Source organism: Tachypleus tridentatus, chromosome 7, assembly GCF_004210375.1.
Source record: "Tachypleus tridentatus isolate NWPU-2018 chromosome 7, ASM421037v1, whole genome shotgun sequence".
In the NCBI taxonomy this organism is placed as follows: Eukaryota; Metazoa; Arthropoda; class Merostomata; order Xiphosura; family Limulidae; genus Tachypleus; species Tachypleus tridentatus.
The window spans coordinates 165953252-165979299 of record NC_134831.1 but is presented as its reverse complement, the minus strand read 5'-3'; the positions used below and the strand labels follow the sequence as shown (position 1 = coordinate 165979299).

At 34.6% G+C, this 26048-nt stretch overlaps 1 protein-coding gene across 2 annotated transcripts in view; it reads right to left on the bottom strand.

Moving 5' to 3' along the window:
• Positions 1-26048, bottom strand: part of LOC143257134 (cell adhesion molecule Dscam1-like) — a 101933-nt gene that overhangs the window by 5216 nt on the left and 70669 nt on the right. For both annotated transcript variants that reach the window (XM_076515416.1, XM_076515414.1), the window contains exons 12-23: positions 25132-25273; positions 20764-20912; positions 18882-19016; positions 17048-17203; positions 14561-14631; positions 13447-13687; positions 11257-11355; positions 9221-9412; positions 6507-6803; positions 5696-5878; positions 4455-4640; positions 3823-3980 (exon numbers count right to left, since the gene is read on the bottom strand). In XM_076515416.1, coding sequence (XP_076371531.1) covers positions 3823-3980; positions 4455-4640; positions 5696-5878; positions 6507-6803; positions 9221-9412; positions 11257-11355; positions 13447-13687; positions 14561-14631; positions 17048-17203; positions 18882-19016; positions 20764-20912; positions 25132-25273 — 2009 coding nt within the window. The remainder of the gene's footprint in view (positions 1-3822; positions 3981-4454; positions 4641-5695; positions 5879-6506; positions 6804-9220; positions 9413-11256; positions 11356-13446; positions 13688-14560; positions 14632-17047; positions 17204-18881; positions 19017-20763; positions 20913-25131; positions 25274-26048) is intronic.

Genomic DNA, 26048 nt, shown 5'->3' with positions numbered 1-26048 from the left:
TGAACAACTCCCTGTCACTGTTGCAAACTGGCTCTATGTCGACGACTTTCACATCTCATGTCAGTCGTCGAACATGAAGTATATTGAGTGGCAGCTACAGACTGCCCTCAGTTGTTTACTGAAGTGGACCACAGCAAACGACTTTAACTTCTCTCTCTCTCTAAAATCGTTTGCATGCAATTTTGCTGCCGATTGGGTTTTCACCCTGATTTTGAACTCCGTATTGGTGAAGTTTTGCTGCCTGTGGTCCCTGAGACAAAGTTCTTGGAGCTTATCTTTTACTGTAAACTGACTTTTATACCACATATCAAGAAGCTACGGGTTATATGTACAAGAGCACTGAACATCCTCCACGTCCTCTCGTCCCCCACTTGGGCAGCAAATCGTTGTTCTATGCTAAAAATATATCGTGCTGTTATTCGATCGAAACTCGACTATGGATCACTGATCAGTGGTTCTACCTCGGCCTTAATGATGCTGGACCCCATTCATCATCAAGGACTTTGGCTCTGCACTGAGGCTTTCTGCACTTCCACAGTTCAGAGCTTATATAGAGTCTCATGAACCTTCTTTGCACCTCTGCTGTTTGCATTTGTCTTTACTATACACTTCTAAACTTCATTTCCTACTAAAGCATCCCACCTGGGGTTGTGTTTTCCTTCCTCGGCGGGCCATATGTTTTCAGAACAGACGATCTGCCATTGCTCATTTTGGTTCAAACCATCCTTTCATTCCTATTTATAGAAATGGATTGAAATCAGGTGACTGTGTGGGCTCTGCCATAGTTTGTTGTGCTTCAGTGATTGCACACAGAATCCCTTCTACAGTTTCTGTGTTTACTGCCGAACTGTACGCCATTTCTCTTGCCCTGGATCACATGGAAGCTAAGCAGTACTCAAACTGTACTATTTATTCTGACTCAGTTCTCTACTGGCACTGGAATCGCTTCACGTTAGTTCACACCCCGTTTTTGCCGATATTCAAAACCGACTGGCCCATTTCTTTTTAACATCTACTTTTATCCAGTTTTTCTGGATACCGGGCCACGTTGCTATTCGAGGGAACGAGCTCGCCGACACTGCGCTAAATCTAACTGCTCTGGCACTACCACCGCTGTGCCTGTTCCATACATGGACTATGGTCCTGTATTCAAGGCTCGGCTCCGTGTCAGCTGGCAGTCGACTTGAAGTGAGCAACGTGAAAATAAGCTTTTCCAAATAAAACCTTATATTGGACTTTGGCCGTTTTGCTTCCGTAAGGATCGGAAAGAGGAAGTTGTTCTAACTAGACTACGCATTGATCATAGTTTTTTAACTCATCTTTTTCTTTTATCTGGAACTGATGCACCAGTGTGTAGTTTGTGTAACACTCAGATCACAATAAGTCGCATTTTACTTTCTTGCCATCGTTACGACTCTCAACGACGACACCATTTTAAACATGTTGTATCCCAGTGTTTGTCCATAACCTTAGACAGTGTTATTGGTGATGGTGACACTGTTCACCTTGGAAATGTTTTTAGTTTTTTAAAACCATTAAACTTTTTAATGCCATTTAAGTTTTTTAATTTATACATTAGACCTTTTTTAATGTGATCCCCTTTTAAGAATCACAGTCCATCTAGTTCAATTTGAAATTAGAAAATGGCCGTAACTTCAAAATATTCGAAACCAAGACTGGAAAGGCCAACATCAGGTGACTGACGCTGCTGTTTGAACTACCCGTTAGTTATCCTGGTGAATTTTTAGTAAAGGTTTGCTACATGTCTTTTAAAACTTTTATTACTTTTTGAAAATGACCATAACGTCAAATAACTCGGAACCAGGACTGAAAAGGCCAACTTCAGGTGACTGATGGTGGTTTTTGTATTTACCTGTTAGTCTTCCTGGAGAGTTATGATAATTACAGTTATGCTATAGAAAATTCTTTACAACTTGTATTACTGTAGTTTTTCTCTTAACGTTGTAGACTAGATGTTACATCTATTTGGTTTTATGTTATTTATGTTGTTTTATTGACTTTGTTTTGTTTTACCTTAATTTCATTTTATGAATTTTACTAAATTTACTTTAACTTTTTACCGGATGTTTGGCGCAGATAACCTAGCTACTTTGTGCCATAAAACACCAAATCAAATAACCAAACAATACAGTACTCACGTCACCTACCCTCTGTATAACAGAATTGTTGTAATAAATGCTAAGTAGTAAAATCTAGAAAATAGTAGGTATTCAGGACATATTCGAAAACGAAAGTGTAAAAAAGTTGAACGAAGTAATTTGATAAATATGTTATTTTCTATATCATCATAAAACATATAGTTATGCACGAGGTACAAAAACACATCTATACAATATGCAATTAACATACTAATAGAGGGTTTTGACAAAAAGAAAAATTCGAACTCAATAAGATCAAAGTAGAACAATGAAAGATTTAAGCCGGGTATAAGAAGCTAGGCCTTCTCAAATAAAGCATCCCTCACGGGGCTTTGTTTTCACCAATTCTATATATGTATAGAAGGAAAGAGATTGAAGCGGATTGATTCATTTCGGGGCACGGACTGATTCTTCCTAAACAAAGGACCCATTTACTGCCTATGATTATAATGTTTTTCTTGACGAACGGATTATCTTTACAATAAGATGCCAATTTCAGACACCCGAAAAATTTAATTCTCTTCCGTCATGGATTTAGAAATAAGCATTAAGCCTAACGCTAAAAGAAAACACATAAAATATATTTTTTTATTCATAAACAAAAACTAACTTATAACCTAGTGCACTCTATCCAAGAGTGTATACGTATCTAGCCCTATAATTCCTATATGGAGCAAAGTGAAGCACAATCTTAAATTATTTTGAAAGAAATGTGATGACTGTGTGATATAATTCGTTATTTAAAACGAGATAAGCAATTACTATTTTGAAACTATAAAGGATCGGCAAAACAGCTGTGACCAAATTAGTTCTTTTTTTTGCAACAATACTTCTTTAAATATAGGATTTATGGAATAATACGGAATAATTCTAATAGCAGACACTGAAATATGTTACGTTCACTTGTCTTAGGCCTAATTAGTTAAACCTTTGTTAATTACTGCCTGTATTCGCTAAAGAAGTAAATTAATATCGTAACTTATGAAAGTATTTTTTGCTTTGATTTAGTTTGGGCTAATCTTTTTACTGTACTTAATACTATCAGTAAATAAACTTATGATGTTATTCTACGACCTAACGTTAGACCTTTAAAAAATATTTGATAAGATTTTAATAAGTTGTACAAAATGTCTACTGGAGTGTTTCTTACGACAAACGAACAGTGAGTAACATACTAATAGATTGACGAAATAGTCTTCTCCGTAATGTATTCGGGCGTTGCTTTGCTGTGATAGACTTGAATCTTGGAGCTAGTGAACTGAATTACATTTTCTGCTATACATTAAAATATTCCATACGTTTCAAGTGGTGGATGCGTTATAAGAACGACAGTCGATTTCTTAATGTGAGTGCTAGTCAATAACTGGCTGTCTTTCCTTCGGAAGACGGTGACAAATAACTTTAGTAGCCTTGAAATCTATGCTGTGTTCGCTACCGGGATCGAACCAGAAGTTTTATTATCATAACCCATCAGCCATCAGAAGACTTCAGTATTTGTAGTTGGTTTCTTGGTTAACAGTCAAGTTATTTAATAAAGATGATATTACTGTTATACTAGAACTATAGCAATTTTTTTCCAATTTTATTATAAGTTTGTTTTTTCAGAAGATAATATAATTGCATTGCTGTAGCTAATACTAATATTGCTTAAGGTTAAGTTTACCTGCCTGCTTACGTATACGTTGTCTCCCCTTGTGTCTCCACAACGTCGGTTCAAAGTGCGAGGGGTAGAGGTGCTGGGCTGACTAACGTGGTAATCTGGAACAGCTATGGTGTCATAGGGCAAGGCATAGGGGTGCAGTTCCTGGTCGTGGGACAGACCTGGTGGTTACAGAATACGTGATAAACAACTGGTCACTGATAGAAATTAATGTTATTGACAACACTGTCAAGACAGACGGAAGTGTGACATGTGAAATAGGCTTAACGTAAGAATTTGTTAACGTGTTGTTGCCTATTTTGCAGCCCAGTAACAAATTATCGATCAGCTAATAATATAATATTTGGTTTTTCGTTTCCGGAAACGGTCGTCTCGATGTGGTACGTTGGCTTCTTCTGTGCTCATATTGAACAATTACACATTTGTTTAAACATATTATGATTGTGTAAAGTAAACCAAAAGGCATAGATGATAGAAATCTGTAAATGGATAAAAACAGCAGACGTACAACTTGGCTACCAGTAATATTTATGGGTTTTACGTTAACCCTAAACTTTGGTTGCACTAGTACCAGTAATATTTGTGAGGTTTATGCTAAGCCTAATCGTAGCGAGATACCTGATACAGTGGCTTACCACCAGCAGCAACGAGTGCAGATGAAACAGGACGTGAATGGCTGTTTGAAGATGATGATCTCTGAGTTCCGTCATCACTTGATACTCCTCCAGCTGTACAGCCATGCTCGTTAGAACCATCAATCTCTTTCATTGCCATCGTTTCAATGCCCCGTCTCATCTTAGACTGGGAACTTCCAGAACCATCTGGGATGAAAGAAAATAAAGGCAAATTATATGTTGTTAGAGAGTTTATGGTAGTTTATGTGAAGCTCTACGATTATTATCACTCGGTTTAAGAAGTTGCGAAAGCGTTTTAGCTATGTTTTAAAATAATGTTCTTAAAAATTGTAAGATTCAAGAAATAACGAAGTTACTCCAACAAAAAAAAAAGGTATTAATAAACTATCCAGATATTTTTGCTGTTGTATATTTAATGTTTCTACTTTACTGTTGTTGTTGTTGTTTTGAATTTAGCACAAAGCTACACAATGGGCAATGTGTGCTCTGTTCTACTTTATATAATTACGTGCTGTTTATTTTGCTGGTGACTATTTGAGCTGTATATACTATTATTAACTCTATGTTCAATATTTTAATGCTATGTATTTTGCCTGCATCTGTTAATAACCATGTACTGTTTAATAATACTCAGCTAAAAATAGTCATGCCCACGACAATAACAACAAACACGAAAAATAATTGTTATTACTAGGACGTCATGAATAACCATTATGTCGAGGAAGTTGGTGAAAGTAGAAAACAATGAATTATTGTTTTTATATTTAATATTACATTAAAATAAGACCAATAATAATTTTAAAAAAATATCTGTTACCTGTCTTTGTTTGTTGCAAACCAGATAGAACTAAAGATACACTTTGTGAACACTCGAGTTGCTATTATTTTCTACTTACAGGAAACGCATGAAAAAATATTTATAAAAGAAATGATTATCGGTCTTATTGTGATGAATCATCACACAAAAAACACTGATCTATAGATCTCGCTTCGTCTTCATAGAGCGCTTGTAACCTAATAATTAATATCAATTGTTATTACCATGGCGACAATAACGAACACGAATAATTATTAGTGTTGCGACAATAGTTAACCCGAATAATGATTATCATGGCTACAACAACGAACGCTTACAATTACTGCCACGGCGACAACAATGAATGCGAATAATCATCACCATGGTGATAACAATTAACCCGAATAATTATTACTATAGCAACAAGAATAAACGCTTAACATACCACTGCTTGGACTGTAATGAGAATTGCGACGCCGACATAAGACACAGCCTACAATGATGATAATGAGAACAATGACAGCAGATGTAACAATAGGAACGATTATTGTGATGTCCAAGAGAAAGGGAAAATTAGATTCCACTTGCGCAGGCGTTGGTACAACCGTGTAGAAATCGGGAACAGCTTCTGTTGTATAAAACATAGTTTAAACTTTAATTTTTACAGTTTTTTTATTTTTTTATTATTATTTCGATTCCCAAAAAGACCGTAACAATCGTATCTATACAGTAATATAAGAAATTGAAAGTTCTTTTATATAGATTCGATCTAACAATAAAATTAATAAACTATTTTCAAAGAATTGTGCTCTCTTCATAATTAGGAAAAACAAAAATATTGCACAAAAAATGTGTTTTCTTACAGCAAAGCCACATTGGGCTATCTGTTGAGCCCACTGAGGGAAATCGAACCCCTGATTTTAGCGTAGCAAATCCATAGACTTGCCGCTGTGCCAGCGGGGGACCTAATTAAAATCTATTGATGTCAAGATTAAAAAACCTTTTTCAAAGTAATAATAGAAAATTGCAAAACGGTTACAAAATATTATATGCAGGCAAAAAGGGGACAACATTATGTAAGGTAAAATTTGAAAGGAGACAACGTTATGTATAGGTAAAATGAAGGAGGACAACATGGTGTATAGGTAAAAATGGAAAGAGGATAACGTTATGTATAGGTAAAAATTAACAAGGACACAATCATATATAGTTAAAGGGACAAAAATTAATATGAAATTACTTAATGGATATTCTACCTTCGAACGTAACGTTGAAAGTTTGAAATTCATACATAGCTTCTGTTGCCCCTGCACTGCTGTAAGCGGTCACTTGAAGATCGTACCAACTTCCTGGTGTGAGACGTTGTAACACGTATTGTGATTGGCTAGAAGGCACGTGATCTTTGAGTACTGTCCAATGAGACATGGGTTTCCTTCGCAGCTTTATGGAGTATTCATTGATTGGACAGCCACCACTTTGCCAAGACAATAAATTAAGCTTAACAAAAGTGACGTCACGCTGTATAAAATCTTCTTTTGATGGAGACAGGGGTGCTAAATTATAACAAAATATATATTTAATGTAAGAAAGGAGAGGGCTATTTCTGTTTAATCCAATACTGCAGTTTGTATATCAAATCTTTAACTTGAGAGTGGCGTCCAGTTGATATTTTCATGTTTATTATAAGTGTTTGTTTCTAATTCTACGAAGAAGAGAAAACTTAAGATTCTAGTTCATCTATAACAGCTCCTATTATTCTAGTGATATTCCCGAAGGGAATAATTACCATTAGTAGTTTGATTAACCTTTAAGGGGAAATGGGACATTAGGGAAGCGTCATCAGATCTTATCCCATGTTTAGCCAACGAAATTCAAGCCTTGTCTTTGTTAGAGATGGTAAATTAGGATAAAAAAAATAATTACATTCGGTGTAAATTACGACCTTTTCCACACTAATAAAATTTGGCCGTTAGAAATTAGCAAATTAATTGCTACGTAAAGTTCGTTGAAATGTATTGCAGTTTCAAGGAAAGACAAAACAAATATGAACTAAGTGCGTAATGAAATATAAACGCGGGGTTTATTATTTTGAACATTTTAAATCAATATGGAAGATCAAACTTGCATAAAAATAACATCAAAATGGTTTGATGTTTTTCAAGTTCGTTTTATTGATAAAACCATCTATTTTTACTGTATAAAGTTTCACTAGCAATTATTAAATTATTCGTTAAATTAATGTAATTAGAGTTTCTGAAATAAATAGTGTGATACATGTCAAGTTGCCTAATATGAACATTCAAATGTTCATAAAACGTGTCTGTGAGAAGTGTATAGAAAGGATAATATTCTGTTTTTGTTTCGGAAATTCGTGCACAGCTAAACAAAGGATATTCGTGGTATCCTGTGAGAAGTGTATAGAAAGGATAATATTCTGTTTTTGTTTCGGAAATTCGTGCACAGCTAAACAAAGGATATTCGTGGTAGTTGTCCCTAATCCGAACTGGTATGCTAGAGGGTAAGTAGCTAGTTAGCAGTTCCTATCGTCAACTTTTGGTTTTGGTTTGGTTTGATTTGAATTTCACTCAAAGCTACGCAAGGGTTATCTGCGCTAGCCGTCCCTAATTTTGCAGTGTGAGATTAGAGGGAAGGCAGCTAGTTATCACCACCCAACGCCAATTCTTGGGCTACTCTTTTACCAACGAATAGTGGGATTGACCGTCACACGACCCTCGGATTACGAGCCGAGTGCCTTAACCACCTGGCCATGTCGGGCCCGTCAACTCTTGAAGTACAATAATTGAATAATGGAATTTTTGACCGTCACTCTTATAACGCATCCAAAGTCAGGGAATGCGGAGAGCGTCTTAACGACAACGCGCCGGAAACATTAAACCCTTGGATTCAAAATTGAGCAAACCTAACTAGTAGTAATATAGATGAAGCAGCAGTGTATGTTTATTTTACGACTATAGGTATTTGGCATTGAAATGCGCGCTTACAGCTTATAATGTAAAATAATTAACATTTAATTATTAATTTAGGTAAACTTGAGTAGCTAATAATCGTGACTTAACCCCTACCGGTGGAAATAACTATTACTTGACATCTTTGTAGCCGTTACAAATTGAGCCGAGAGAAACAGAAAAAAAACAACTTTGTCTTTATATCACGTGTTGGTCAGCATTTTGTATGATGGTTTAGTTAAGTTGGTTGATAATTATTCATAACAATTCTAATTACGGCATGTTTTTTTTTTCTTTCGAAACAACTAAAATGTTATTTTATATCTAAGTAATTGATCAAATAAATGCCTCATCGAGCAAATGCTACTTAGACTAGTGCAAAACATAAAACACGGAACCAATTAAAAGTTTAATTCAAAATATTCTACGGTTTCCGAGAAAAATTTAGCTAAAAGTGACTATTGTAACATGGTTAGAACAAATATTTCATGGTTCCCTTCAAAATTTTCTATAGGATTTGGCATGTTCTGATGATTATGGAGCTGAACTCAAAACCTGGTGGTTGCGGAATACCAAAACCCAGCACCGAACAAGCTCGTATAATTTTACCGTGGGTGGCGTTGTAAAGTGTTCATCAATCCCAGCATTCGTTGGTAAAGGTTAATTCAAGAGTAGTTTTGCCCGAAAAGTTGACAAACACCGCTGTTAAAGATGGGCTTTCTAAACTTTATCCTTTGTATATTCCTTTTACATGCTGATAAGGCTTAATTATCATTAAAAAACCGTTTATGTCATATCTGCTGTTAATGTTGCTTTTCTAGCATTACAACCTATCTGTATTTTAAAAGCTGTAACACTGTACAGATTATAAGTTTATTGCGAACGCTTTTCCTTTTTAAGATTGCCTTAAAATAACCTGTTTGATCGGTATATAGCTCGGAAGTTATAAATAATATTACGTGAACACATATTAAAATAATAATGTTTAAAGCTATTTTTCTCACCAGCGCCATCTGTCCGTGCCGTTAAAATCTCACTAGGCTCACTCCTACCGACACTGTTAGTGGATACCATATATAGCTGATACCTAGTGCCACATTCCAGTCCACTGAGTGTGTAGATGTGATCTTCTGGTTTAGATACCACTGTAATCTCGATCCAGATCTTATGTTCTTCACGGTAGTACAAAACGTATTCTATTACCAGATGAAATAAACAATAGTAAAATTAATAAGTTATTATTTAAGTGTTAATTTATTTTATTCAACAAAATGTGAATTTCCCTGAAGAGGTCTTATTTATCTTTGATTCGTTACTTCCTGTGCAACAGAATAGTTTCGCCAAATTTACAGCTTATCATTATTTCTTCGAAGAGTGAAACAAATAACATAATGTAGGCCTAATTTAGTGATGGACGTAGTTCGTTAAAGAGACAACGGTTAATTGGTTTATTTGGTGTTAAAATAGTTTGTGTTTCCTTATAGCAGAGCTACATCTGGCTATCTGCTGTGTCCACACAGGAGAGTCGAACCCCTGATTTTAGCGTTGTAAATCCGAAGACTTACCACTGTCCCAGCGGGGTACAGTAAATTAGTAGCTCAAGAGTTAGCGGTGGATAATGTTCACTAATTGCCATCCCTTTAGTTTATCATTTCAAAGTTTGGGACGTGTAGCGAACGAAACCATAAACTCAAACAAACATTGTTGCATATTTCGTCACAATAACTAACAATAATATAATTTGTGTTATTAATGAAAATCAAACATTATTATCATAATCTATATTATAATACGTTTGTTTATATGTCTGTTACAGAAGTGATATGTGAGCGCATTGGTAATTATATAGGTGCGTGATGATTATCACGACAGAAAAAACTAAGTATTATTATAATAGAAAAGGACCATTTTTGTTAGCCCTTCATCCATAAAGCAGTTATAGTGACTTTTACGTTCAGTTTTTCACCACTTTGGCGCAGACAGGTGCTTGCACTGTACTTAGCCGTACCGACAGAAGAATTATAGTATGACAATATTTTGGTGCCTGCGATTAGAATAATTTTGTATTATTCTATAACTCCTGTATTCAACTAAATATATAGCAATCAAAACACTAATATGAACACAAATGTCTTGCTGGTATCTGCTAGTCTATTATAAATCGCTCTGTTTATAAGCAACACTGGACATTATTTGTTGTTAAGCACAAAACTATGCGATTCGATATTTAAAGGGATCAAGCCATGTATTTTAGGTTTCGAAATTGCTGTGTTTCAGTATTGCTGCTGAGTCATGTGGAGATCTTGACTGTTGTAAATGATAACTACTAAAGAAAATGTTTAATTCCAGATATACTGGTACAAAGGAACATTTATACATTTCTTATCTGAATGAGATAATTAAAACTGTTGGGTTTAAATGCAGGATTTTTTCTTTCTTTTTTTTTCATATATTGAGGGCTATCCATGCTATCCGTACCTAATTTTTAACTTACAGACCAGAGGGAAAGGCAGTTAATAAACACCACCTGTTTGGTTGCTACTTCATCAATAAATACTGGAAGTGAGTATCACATCTTAACGCTCTCATGATCAAAATGGGATCATATTTGGCGACGGGTTTTGATTCCACGAGCTGCAGATTACGAGTCGAGCAACCTAACAGTAGCCTAAATAGAAGTTAAGACAGTTATACATTTTGTTTGTTTAAAGATAACACGGATGAGAAATAAGATTATATTAAGCACGTGTGTTAAGTAAGGTTATTATAATTTTTTATTTTTTGAACGTGTTAAAAGGTTTTGACATGGCCTAGTGATTATCGGGCTGATATACGAATCGAATAATCCAAGATTCGAGGCACAATGGTGTTATGTACGTTCAATAATTTCATTACGTGTTAACTTTTGTAATCGCTTTCTTTCCGCTACATAGTTTGGAGAATATTATAATCTTTATTAAGTAAGGTTTTGTCTCTTTCTTTAAGTGAACATACCCAATTTAAATATATTATTTTTTTAAATTTAAAACTAGTATTTTACCAGTAACCGAACTTCCAAATGTTCTTCGATGAGTCCAGGTAAAGGTGATAGATGTCGTCGTAGTCGAGACAATCTTTATATTTGGTGCCGTAGGTGGTACTAAAAATATATTACAAAATAATAATATAAAAATCTTAAAGATAGATTAGGGATTTTTGCCAATATAAGTGTTCTCTAAACTATGTGGGAAGTAAGTTTTAAATCTAATAAAACTACGTTTAAAACTTAATAAAATGTGTAAAATAGGTAACTCTACCAATTTTCAGCACCTTAGAGAATTATATCCTGATATTTTTAGTCTAAATCGGTATTTATAATTGTCAGAGAGAGAGAGTAATTTAAAATATTATTGTGGTCTTTATCATAGTTTTGTAATCGTTAAAGGATAATTTAGAATATTATTGTGGTTGAAATAAATGTTTGTAACTGGTAAGTAGAATAAATAAACATATCGTTGCGGTCTAAATCAGTTATCGCTTTGTAATTATGAAATTGAATGATTTAGAACATTATGGTCTAAATCAATGTTTTGTAATTGTAAGTTACAATTTTGTAATCTGTTACACCTGCAAATCCAAAAAGGCTTCCGAATGACAAGACAAACAAAAGATAATCTCATAAGATTAACGGAATAAATAATACACAGCTTTAATATATAAAAAAAACAATGTACAAGTGTCGCAAAAAATATATAAAAGTTCGATAAAGCCTGACACAATGGACTCAGAGACAGACTGTCGACTAGAACTTCCCATAGAATTTATTTATTAGGTTTCTAACTTTCTGGAAAATGTTAAGAGCACCTTCTTGGAGTACTGCACTGCGGAGGAGGACGTACGCTAAGGAAGAGTGCTTAGCCCTACCCTGTTTATCTTGTATGTCAAACTTTTTGGCGATAGTTTGTGGATGACTTTGTTGTCTAGATGTGTTTTAACTATTGAATTTGGTGTGATGTGTGTTTTTCTTATTGCAAAGCCACATCGAGCTATCCACTGTGTCCACCGAGGGGAATTGAATCCCTGATTTTAGCTTTGTAAATCCGAAGACTTGTGCTGTCCCAGCGGGGAACATTGAAGATGGTTTATTTCCTAAAAACTAAAATATGTGTACTTTCTCGATTTTTTCTCAAGCCCCCCTCAGTCCCCTCGCTGGGAAGAAGCTGGCGGCGACCGTATTCTTTAGTGATTCACAACAAGCTTGTAAATCAAAGTTGAGTAATTACATAGTAAATAGTTTCGGTTTAGAAACTCGTATGATTAGATGTTGTTTTATTTTTAAAAAATACATTAATGCAGCTCCTAGCCTATCAGAATGCCCCCTATTCAGATAGAGGTAAATTTACAGATTTACAATGCTAAAATCTGGGGTTTGATTTCCATCAGATAGTCCGAAGTGTCTTTGTTATAAGAAAACACACACACACACCTCTTATAATATTTTACTTGTATATCAAAAGTTACATTTTATAGATCTAGTCATTTAAACTTGATTGTTATTCGTTGAAATATATCTGTTAATATTTTATTTTGTAATCTGCTTTACTCGCCACTATGAATAATGAAAACACCCCTAAAACAGAAGGATTTATTGGTAAGATAGGACCTGACATTTCAATACGATGTCAGTAAATTTGCTAATAACATTCTTGGATGAGATAAATTTATGCTTAGTAAATGTTGTTACTTTTCAATAAGCAATAAATTCTTTCATGAGGTTTTACAGACACTTTTAATTCACTATATAGTAACCGAAATTAATTATTTTGTTTGTATAATATTTAGCATTACACCGAATTTATTATTCGACATTATTCAGCGTACTGAGTATACAACGATTCAATGTATGTTTTACGGATTTATTCTGTTTTTGACTAAAGGCAAACTAACTGTGACTTAAAGGCCTAATTCTACAGAATATACGTAGTTAACAGTGAGTTATTTAGTTCTCGGGTTGTATTTAGCCTAGAGCGAGTTAGATAGTACTCGGACTGTACTTAGCCTAGATTGAGTTATGTAGTTATTAGGTTGTACTTACAGTGGGTAAGGTAGGGTTGTACTTGGCTTAGAGTTAATAAGTTAGTTCTTGGGTTGTACATGGCCCAGAATGAGTTCGATGGTGACTGAGTTGTACTTGGTCAATGTTAAGTATGCAGTCTTTCTATATGTGTATTTCTAATCATTTACAACTTACCATCTGCAAGAGTCTTAACCGCCACCTTCTCAGACATCGGGCCAGCACCTTTATTGTTGAATGCTTGAACTGACACAGAATATAGCTGAGAACGTTGCAGATTCGTTAAATGAGATTCCAAGTCTCTTACGTCACCCTTCAACTCAACTGTCTTGTACATTGCTGGTTCTGAAGACGATAATATGGTGTATCCGATATAGTATCCTTTAATTGAACCATTCCAGAGTTCCAGTCGTGGGGGCTAGACAGACAGGTGTAACTTAATGTAACAAGAGAATCTACATGATATTAGAAACAAAATCTTCCGAACTACCACTTTTTATAAAAATACGTTAAGTGCAGGTCCCCCACATTTCTCTTAGTTCGTTTATTGTGACTCAAATCCAGAAATTTGCAAAAATAGCATTTAAAATCTATATATCGTTTCCCACAAATCATTGTCCAATAAGCTTTTTGTTCAATTTCAGAACTCACCAACGAGCTGGACTACAATAGAGAAATAATTTTACGAAACGCAATTTGTGTATGTAGTATAACAAAGAATTGCCGTTTAAACGCAGAAAAAAAATGTTACTGTAACGCTTCACACTCACAGAGAGAGAGAGAGAGTTTCAAAGAATGTTTTCTCTCTCTCGTAGTTCAGCCCAACTGATGAGTTCTAATATCAACGAAAATCCAATCGAGCAGTGACTTATGGGAGAAATATAGAAATATTGACCTGAAATACTATTTTTACACATTTATGAATTTGAGCCACAATGTACAGATTGAGAAGTACATAAAGGGAAGAAAACAAATGGAGTTAACTATTTTTATAACAACTTTTACACCTATTTATTTTCCAATACTTCGACGGCTTTCGACATTCAAGCTATAATTTCTATGAACTATACAAATAACAAAAACCCACGAGCTTTCTATGTGATTAGGAAATATGGATTTGTTTGGGTAGACGATTAATAGTACCATAAAGAGTCAACAACTAGAAGAACTGCAGTTATCGTATTATTCTTTTGTGGACAAAATTTTGGCCCATAGTTTTGTTGGAGTTTTCTTTTCTAAAGCTAATCACAAGTTTGTTAATAAATTGGTGTAGATAAAATACAGTTCTCACCTCCCACGTCACCTTGATGGAGTTAGGGCCTGTAGCGATGGCTTTTACATTCATAGGTGGCGCTCCAGGCACTGAAGAAGGAATATTATGTATTAGAACTTCGTCCATTAGGAGTTTATCGGTCTTATTTGGGGACTCTTATCGGATGTGTAAATTTTTTAAAGATAATTTCGAAATATTCAAGGTAAACATATTCTTCATGGAAATAAAATGGTAGCTGCAATAAAAAAAACAGTTTGGCTTATAAGGAGTTTAAGAAATAAAGAAAAGCGTAAGAAATTTAAATTGACTGGTATAACAGGAGACTTAGAAGATTGTAGAAGATCAGAAAAGTTGGTGAAAGAGGAAACTGGGACATCAAAAAGGATATGTGAGAAAGGTTGGCTAAAAATTAATAGTAAGGATTTCTTTAAATATATTAAGGGTAAACAAAAGGTTAGAATGAGGGTAGGACACTTGATGGATAATAAAGGAAGGCTAGTATCTAATGATTATGATATAGACGGGTTATTAAATTGTGCTTTGGTTTATGTTTTTACTAAAGAAGATTTAAACAGTATTCTTAAACAGCTGACAGATGGAAATAAGATACAAGAAGGTGACTGGATTAACTCTGAGGTGGTTACGAAAAAATTGGGAAGTTTGAAAAACGATAAGGCTCTAGACCAGAGAATAGTTCCCCAAGAGTTTTGAAGAAGGTTAAAGATTGGATATGTGAGCCACTCACTACTATTTTTTGTCAGTCCTTGAATAGTGGGCGGGTACCAGAGGATTGGAAGTTAACTAATGCAACTCCTTTTGAAAGGAGGTGATAAAAATTCTCCCAGTGATTAGAGACCCATTAATCTTATATCAGTTGTGGGAAGATTTTTTAAAAGTCTGTTAAAAGATGATTTGTAAAGTAATTTAACAAGATCTAGACTTAGAACTTCACTCAATAGTCAACATGGTTTCAGTAAGAGATAATGATGTCTTACAAATAGTTCGATCTTCTCTGAAAAGGTTATTGGTTATGTAGATGAGGATAAGGGTGTAGATTTTATGTATGTGGATTTTCAGAAAGCATTTAACAAGGTGTCACATAAAAGGCTTGTAAAAATTTATCTCTAAAGGTGTAGAGGATAAGTTAGCAAATTTGATGGAGTGGCTGGATGGAAGAAAACAGAGGGTTGTTACAAATAGAGTTCAGTCAAAGTGGAACCTCAGGGCTTAGTCTTAGTGCATAGATAAAGGAATACTCAATGAATTACTTAAATGTGCAGATGATATTAAGGTTTTGTATGCTGCTAGTTGTTAAGAGGATGCTGCTGATTTACAAAAGGATTTAAATCATTTAGAGAGTTTGGGCAAATAAATGATAGATAGTATTTAATTACAGTAAATGCATAATAATGCACGTAGGTTATCATAAGTTTGAATTATAGGTATAATTTGAGTGGGAATAACCTTAACAGTGTTGTGAAGGAAAGCGGTTTTGGTATAATTATGGACTTAGTAATGTGCTGTTGCTAGTGGTAGGACAAATATGATTTTTGGTTGTATCTACAGAAATTTTGAATTCAAGTCTAAAAAGGATATAATTTCATTGTACAGGTCACTGGTTAGACCACGTTAGGAGTGTTGTCTTCAGTTTTGAGTTCCATATTATAGGAAAGACATTGAATTGTTGAAGAGGGTTTAGAGAAGTGTTACTAGAATGGTTCCCGAGAAAGAGGGTTTGTCATACAAGAAGAGGCTGAAATCTCTCAAATTCTTTTCTCTAAAAAAAAAAACAGTTAGCTGAGGTGGTTAAGATTGTAAAGGGAAATGATAGTGTTGATATATCATCTTTTTCTTATTTCACAGTGAAAATAGTAGAACTAGAGGGCACAAATATAAATTTTGGCATGGTAGGAGTTATGTTCATCTGTGACAGTTTTATTTTTCTAAATTGATTGACCTTTGGAATGGGTTGTCTTTTAGATGTTGCGGAGGCAGTAAATTTAAGTTAGTTTACGAAAAAGCTTGATAACTATGAGTGACAAAGACTCGATTTAATTTTTTACTTTTATTTAATCTATTTATGATAGTTTAGAGGATGGAACAGCCGAGACCAACTAATAGGTCCCATGTTGTTCCAAAACATGATTATGTCTAAATAATTGCACTATTACGTTCAATACAACACGATTACCCCGCTGTTTGTATTTGTTTAGATGCTTTAAAATTGTAAGCATAAAATAAACGACATTGAAACATGGAAGTAAGTTAAACTTACACTCGTTAGGAAATATTATGTTTACAAAAGCTGTACAACTGTCAATAGTTTTTGACATTGAATTTACACACAAAGAAGCGCCACATTTTTGATAAAATGTAACTTAATAGGAATAAGAAGTTTCGATGGCAGCCGTTATAATGTATGTGATGTGTAGTCATGGAACTATTTATTTATTCGTTTTGTATGCACGTTTAAAGAAAAAAGTTGTATTAAAGTTCAGAATTTACCCTCCTCTTCGGTTTCTTCACTGTAGAGTGCGCTGTAGTTGCTAAGTCCTATGGAATTCTCCGCAGCAACTTGGAAACGGTAAACATTTGCCGGAAGTAGGTTTTCGACAGTGACTGTGATTTTATTGGATGGCACAGTGAATATTTCCCAAGTATCTAGAAGAATTAAACTTTCCCTTTTTATCTTTGTTAATATACTATAATCAAATATTGCTAATATAGGTAAACTTAGAACTAAGGTTTTCTTGCACTTTAAAGGAACTTAAAGTGCAAGAAACTTATTATTTTACGCACATTTAATAAATCGGCGTAACTTTTCGACTTGATAAAAACTCTTAGATTTAAGATTAAACTCCCAGATTAAAGCAACTAAAACGGAATAGAAAATTGCATCATTTGAAAACAATTTTTCGTACCTGATGACGCTATGTTAACCGTGGCGAAACGTTTTTAAATAATGAATTTTTAAAATCCCATTTTAGCTGCTTTTGAATTTAAAATTGTGTAGTGTGAGATACTTCCAAACTTTATAAAACTCCTAAATATTACAACAGGAGCATTATTTCACAAATGGGGGGGGGGGCACAACAAGGAGGCTGACATAATTTTCGCGTTTGTGTTAATCTATACTGGTCTAAGGGTGAGACAGAAGTGAGTCAACAGACTTACAACGCTAAAATCCTGGGCTTGATTCACTGCCGTGAACATAGCAGACAGCCCATTGTGGCTTTTTTCGAAGAGAAACAGAAAAACAGTTTCACAAAAACTGCCACAGAGACACCCTACCCTAGCTAGGAGGGCCAAATGCCTCTATCTATACCCGCCCCCTTCAATGACACCTGTGTATTACAATGTAAAATAATCCAGAAAGCTATTTGCTTTCTTAATTTGATATTTCCAAAACTATCTCAAACCATTAAAATTAACATTGTAGTTGTTCAATATATTTGTTTATTTGTAAAGATGTTTGTGTTGCAAAGTACCATCTAATTTGAGTAATTTAATTTAGGTATAGGTTAAAAAAAAGCCAATGTCAGTAAATAAACGTAACTCAGAAATATTGAAACATTTAAAGATGTAGTCCTGTGGGTCTGGAATAGATCAGAGGGATTGTAACGCTAAAAATCAGTATTCGATACCCGTAATTGGCAAGGCACAGATATTCTATTCAGTGGCTCTGTGCTTAGCAATGTAAACAAACGTAACGTTTCAACAGGTTTTCTAACAATAATATTTTTCTTAATACGACATAATATATTAAGGTAACATCTCACGTAGCTTAAAACTTATCCAAAGGAAATGTATTTACAATTAAATTTAAATTGATCACACGTTACTCATAACACACAATAATATAAAACACACTCAGTTTGAGTATTTTTTAGTTGTAGTTATTAGCTCACAGCATTATTTTTGCGTTATTAAACTGTTTTTAATCATATTTTTAACAACAGCATATGTTTTAATATTCATTAAATTTATTGGAATTGTATTAAATAAACTCGCTAATTTAATTTAAGCAACAGTGTAGATTATGTGTGCTTTTAAGAATTTAGGCTTATCGCTGGGTCGTTACAGGTGAAGAAGCTATCCTCGAAGCTGAAATACAAGCGATTTTACACAAATTACTAAAATCCATAAATTACGTAAAACTATATAAATAGTAAATATATATTACCTAGTAAAAAATAGAAAAATATTTTGTAATAACTATTATGGCAGTTAAAATTATTTTAACAATAAATCAAACAATTTATGATAATGATTAATAATTAACCTGTTAAACCTCCTGAACAAGTAAACGTTAACATTCCAAAGGAGTATTTAGGCTTACCTGAATCTTTTTGTTTGTATTGTACATGGTATCTAGTGATGGGGCTGTGTCCGTTTATGGGCTCGTTCCATTTTATTGTTATTGTTCTTCCAGTTTTTTCTACCATCCTGACACCAGAGGGAGCAGCTGGTTCCTCTGTAAAGATACTATTATATCCGTAAGCTTATTGAAATCGAAGGTGAAAGAAAAATAGAATAGTACGAATTAATCGTGGTGTGGATTAAATATATTTGACAGACCTGTATTTACACGACAAATCGATAAAGCTGGTTTATGAATAGAATATTTTTATATCTATTAGACCCGTATGTACGTGATAAAGTCGGTTCATGAATGAACTTTCTATATTTAGTGGACCCATATTTAGCCAAACCGAAACCTAGTTGATTAAATTAAGGCGTTTGAATGGAATTAAGAGTTTGTTGATAAGTCAGCATAATTCTTCTTAACTGATGGTAATTACAATAAAACTGGAAATAACACACTGTTAGTTAACAAGTTTCTTCTAAAACAGTGCCTTTCGATTGAACCACAGAGTGACATGTCTAATACGTGCGCCGTGACATTATATTAGATTATTATTATTTTGACCGCCTTTAGCAATATTTTAAAACTTAAATAACTTAGGCTGTTTATTTAGTTTATTCCGTTATCAGAAAAACTAACCACAACTAGATAGCCTCCTGGTGTTCCTTTTTGAAATTAATAGAAAATCAATGATTAGTTGATTACCGTTATCTTTTTACACTAATTCCCTAACTTGTTTTGAAAAATATGCTAGGCCGTGATGACCTTCACTCAACACATTCAATGATTTGTTTATTTATAGAGCAAAACCACATTGAGCTACTTGCTATATCCACCACGGGGAATCGAATCCATGATTTATGCACTGTGAACTCGTAAATGTGCCACTGTTTTCCAGGGGAATCACAGACACAATGATAGCAAATCACTGCACATTTCCTAAAATATCAGATAGCGCAATATTTTTTATGGTCTCGCACGTCGCCCTACAATAGCTTTACGGCCCCCTTTTGAATCGGAATCCCAGTTTGAGACAGACTTGAGTGCTAACGATAACGGCAATAATCTCTATAAACCTACAGTTTTTGTTTAAGAAAAAAACAACAACAAAGATTTCGTAGAGTGTAATGTAACTCTACGGTAAGTTCATGCTGAAAAATTAGGATTTATGTTAAATAATGATATATGATAATCAGAAAAAGTCCACAAAACATTGCGAGTGTTGTCTCGAAGTTAACTTTCTCAATTGGTTCATTGCTTTTAAAAAAACGTAAAATTCTGTTTTAATAAAAACGCAAGGCCCGGCATGGCTAAGCGTGTGAAGTCGTGCGACTCGTAATCTGAGGGTCGCGGGTTCGCATCCCCGTCGCGCCAAACATGCTCGCCCTCCAGCCGTGGGGGTGTATAATGTTACGGTCAATCCCACTATTCGTTGGTAAAAGAGTAGTCCAACAGTTGGCGGTGGGTGGTGATGACTAGCTGCCTTCCCTCTAATCTTACCCTGCTAAATTAGGGATGGCTAGCACAGATAGCCCTCGAGTTGCTTTGTGCGAAATTAAAAAAAAAACAACAAACAAACAATCAAAACGCCAAGCCACCTCCCAGATAAATCGCAACTCCTACCATCTATCGGTAGTAAAACTAGTTAAATCACACCTTCGTTTAATGTGAATTATTTTTTACTTTCTGAATATGTTTATGAATTTCAAGGTAACTCAGAAAATCAAAATAATATAAACCAACAGGACTGTTACTCTTGAAAATCAAAATGTAATATTCTTTCCGTCACAAACTAATAAATAAATAAAAACTGGCGACTTAAGAGTTTAAATTTTAAGAGGGAACTTTCACTCACCTTGTACTATCACCTGATAATTAGCAGTGGTGTTACCGTACTTGTTAGTCGCATGACAGTTGAATCTATCCATGTCGTTCCTCTCGCTCTCGGCTATAAACAAAATGGACTCTATGGAATTTTCTCCATTCTTCTCTTCAATGATATATCTTCACGATTAAAAATTTAGAAATGGAGAATTATCGTCTTCAAGGAAGTTGTCTTTTATATAGTAATAATTTTAACGTATGCTCATTAAACTCCTATTAATATTTTCCTGAACATAAAACAAACCACGGAGCTCAGCCGTAAGTTGTAAGGTTTATAACAGTTTCAGTGCACTATGATTTAATCAGAAAAAATGGATTATTGTATTAGGCTTTCATGACGAAAGTTTCCAATGCATGTATATTACTCCAGCTTAATATTGTATTATGACTGTTTGAAAATTTTGTTTAGCTAAAAACTTTCATTTAAATTTGTTGTACTTTTATAAGGTACAGATGAGAAAGAAAAAAAAGGTTTCGATTATTTGAAATGCATAATATTATGAATGTTTTCTTTTTTATTGTAAACTTACTTTACAGAAGGGTATACTATCATATGCCCTCTGATATAAACTATAACAAACAGCTTTATTGAAGCGTTTTCAATTGTACGATAGTGTTACTTAATTTTTGTGTTTGTTTCTCTGTGTTTATAAGGCCTCCAATGGAGGATTCTTTTTTTTTTTTTAAATAATTGCAGTTAACAAGCTATATTACTAAGACGCGAGGTCTTCGGTGCTTCCTAGGCAAGTTTTCGTCTTTCTGATGTCTTTGGATTTTTCTTGGATTGTAACCAACAAAATTCGCTAGGTAGCTTTCTGAGTTCAGAAACTACGTGTCGATTGTCGTTAAAAAAGATTCTAAGTGTAGATTATTGGCTGCTTTTGACAGTGGGCCTGATGGGAAAAATCAGTGCTAGCAGTTCAAAATTTCAAATCCAAACTACAGCTGATTGATGAAGTTCGTTGAGCAAGGTAAAAGGACTGTTTCTTGCGTGGCTGAAAGAATCTCTGAATTGTTTTTCTGAAACTTTCAAATGATCGAAATGTATTGTGCCAAAATATAAGTTAACGTTAAGATGTTAAATTACAGGTAAATTTCAACTTATAAATAAAAATATTTAAAAAGCATTGAAGCATGACCCAAAATATATTTAATTGGACTGGATTTATTTTTAATTTAGTGCAAAACTACACTATAAAGCTAGCCGTCCCTAATTTAGCAATGATTGTTTGTTTGAAGTTCTGCACAAAGCTACACAATAAATTAGTTGTGCTCTGTCCTCCACGTGTATCGAAACCCGGTTTCTAACGTCGTAAATCAGCAGACATGCCTCTGTGCCATTGGCAGATAACAGTGATAGACTAGAGGGAAGACAGCCAGTGAACGTTATTTTGCGCCAACTCTTGGACTACTCTTTTATCTATGAATGGTCTCCCGCTGGTACAGCGGTAAGTCTACAGATTTACATCGCTAAAATCAGGGGCTCGATTCCATTCGGTGGACTCAGTAGATAACCCACTGTGGCTTTGCTATGAGAAAACACATACATTATCAATGAATGGTGGGGTTGGTCGTTGCATAATAACGCGCACACAACGAAAAAGGCGAGAATTGGTCGGTGTGATGGGGATTCGAACCCACGGTCCTCAGATTGTGAGTCAAGCACCCTAACCACTAAGCGATTTTCCTACCTTTTTTTTTTTAAATTGGTAATCATCTTCACGTGATTTTTTTTTCTTTAGATATAAGCCTTTAGCCGCGTGTTTAGTTTTGAGAATAGCTGTGAATAATTCATTTCGTTTCAGTTACCAATTGTTTTCGGTCATTTTTCTTTGGTGTCACAAGGACTTTCATTTAGGAAATATTGTTATATTGTAGAGTACACGATGTATAGCTGAACATTTATTTCTTCCAGTGGCAAATTAGATACACTGGATATATTCTCATTTTTGTTGCTATTGGAATGACCATCATTAACGTAGATAACGCATACGCATAGAGAGGGACAGTATTAAAGAATCTTGTATTTACTGATGTACTCTCGTAGTATGAAAAAGCCTAACAAGGTTTTTATTAAGCCCTGTAAGCAAGTTCTTCTCACCAGAGGCTGATGAAGCGCTATCTTATCGTACAGTTGCGTTCGTTAACTTCAAAAAGTTCTGTTTTCACGTTAGGTGTGTTCGTTGTCTTCAACTCAATCCGACTAACAGAATTAAGATTTATGCCAGTTATACATTTCCTGACGTTCCTTAAGTTATAACCCCAGTGGCACAGTGGTATGACTGCGAAGTTACAACGCTAGAAACCAAGTATCGATAGCCGTGGTGGGCAGAGCACAGATATTCCATCGTGTAGCTCTGTGCTTAATTATATCAAGTAAACAGATCCTCAAGTTATTGTAATGAATACATTCTGAGGTTATCGGTGCTCCTGAGAAAACCATTACTACAAACGTTTCAGGGTTAAACGCCGGTAGGTGGCGAAGCCATATGTTTAAGCAGTAATACTCATGATTAAAAAAAACAACAAACTAATCAGAGTACAGATCTTTTATTTTCTTCATATTTGTTGCGTCAGTTCATCGCTTACGAGAGAACTAAACATTTTTAATACGTGTAATAGGCATAATTCAACAAATATTAAATATCCGCCTCAATATAGTTTGTTAAGAGAAATAACTGCATCACCATCAGGTTGTCTACTTCGAACTTAGCCAGTAGGGGGTGTTGACTATTTGCCTTTTTTCTAGTTTGTAGCAACTAAGTCACGGACAGGTTTGGGGGAAATTGAACAAAACAAACAAACCTTATCAAATATCTCGTCTCACGCTCTGAGTTGCACTGTCCAATCAGAACTATATATATTGGTATAGGTGAGTGTGCATTGTCCTTTCCTTTTCTTTACCGAATGTTGATTTATAAAATAACGGAACACACGCGCTGTTGAAGTGATAAAATTTATCGTACTAAAAGAAATAGTATTGTGAAATGTAAACATTTATCTAAACTTACTACATCTCTCTTTAACCAACTCTGAATATTTCCAAACATGACAACAGCTTCTGCTGCTTCATTTATTTTTTTTCAAAGTCCAACTGGAATTCATATAGTGACGCCTAGAGTGCCTTGTTTGACAAATTTTAAGATATAGTGCATTCAGGCTTACTCTAAACAATCGAAGAGCAACGGAACATTATGACCAGATTATTTGATTTGAGTTGGCAAAGTGTTTGGGGTATGTTCCTTTCAGTTTAACATTTTCTTTGGGTCATTAAAGCCATGTCGTCATTCGAGGACATCGTTACTACTTCCTTTTAGAACGTGATTATGACAAAATAAACTTAGAACATGCACGTTACAAATTCGTAAACTAATTTGTTTTAGGATTATTTCGCGATAACATCATATGTCCAATTGCTGGTTTTTGGTATGATCAATATTCTATTATGGACAGTCAGTTTTATAAGGCTATAATGTTGTCTTGATTAAGACATTAAACTTATCGTAATGTATGTGAGTACTTATAGGCGGTATTTAATTAATTGCATTTGAAATGTGATTAAGACGAAGATGTACATTGAAGATAGAGCAAACAGATCAAATTATACTTCACCCAGCATTATATAACTTCAATATCGCATCATATTCGTCTCTGTTACGCCATATACACAATAGAAAAGATCCAACCGATTGTGGTTTTGAACGAAAGGTCTCGTCGGTACAAGATATGATAGATGTAGTATGGTTGAAATAATGTATACACTTTCCTTTGTTTTCATAATTATCTTGGCCGCAAGAGTACGAGCAACTCTTTAGCATCCTTCATGTCTTTTGAAATAAATTAATACGAAATGATTTTACCTAAATATTACACCTCCATATTCACAGTTTGGAAGTCTCTTCTTAAATGTTCAGGCGTGGTCTATTGGCTGGCGTTCCCAAACTATTAATCCAAAAATTAATGTGTTCCGTTGCTTAAGAATTACGTTCCTTACTGTGGAACTGTGGGTGCGTTAAGGAAGTGACAGGCAACACCTACTCTGCAATTAATATTCCAAGAGTTGACGATGGGCGTTGCCAACTGCCTTTGTTCTAGTCTGCAAATCCAAAATTATGGACAGTTATACCCAAATCCCCTTTCGTTGCTGGCGCAGAACGTATAAAACAAATTACTACTTCAATAATATAACCGGCTCTTAAGTTCGATTCTGCTTATACGAGAACAGAAAGCTGGAATGTTAGCGGTACACACATCCTGTGTCTACGTATTTATAAACAAGTTCTTGAAGATTAGAGTATCTTCGAATATTAGAAGATAAACGTTACTGGGATATATTTACCTTCCATTGGGTTGTAGCACGTCGCCGTCCTTACTCCAGTGAATATCCATTGGAAGGTCGCCCTTAACAACGCACGCGAGTTCCAGTTTGTTGCCAAGAGCGACTGTGTACACTCTTTGATGAGCTTGAATCCGTGGTGGAGCTAAAGGTAGGACGATATGACAATGAAGTTATTACTGTAAATCGAATGGACACACATACAAATACGTAAAGTTTTTACTATCCTGCCTAATTCTTGAATGTTCTAGATGCATACTGTGGTTGCAATTTATTCGACATTTCAGAATGTATGTTTTTGCTCTCTTTCAGTAATGCTACAATTTCTCTGACTTTCCAGTGTTTAACGGCTTCTATTCTTTGCTAGAAACAAACAACCTTATATCAATAAAATGTTATTTAATTAGACACTCAACAAAACGCTTTACAGCATCTTCTGGAGCGTTCACTGAAACATAGGCCGAAACTGACAACACAAAGCGTCAAAAGCGAAATGTTGAGTTGAATAAAAACAACATTTTGGTGTTATAAAGTTGATTTTAGTGTTTATGTCTTTTATACATCAATATGCACAGCTGAAATAATGTTTCTTTGTCGAAATCTTCCTGTAAATCATGTGGATTTAAGTATCTCGAACAAACGGTGAAAACGCGTAATTAGACAATAGACTAGCCAATGGAAACCGCCATCCTATAGCGATTTTTTTAACTATTTAGCAAACTAACCAATGAAAAGGACCGTTTGACAGTGATTTTTTCTATTCATTAAGCTAATCATTGAAAAGAATCATTTTGTTTTATCAATGAACATGCCAATCAATAATAATTACCTTACTGTATGTACTTAACGTTAGAATAACAGTATTTCCACGTAAAAAAGGAATATATCTTAAAGTTTAATTCTGGTAGTGGAACATTTTT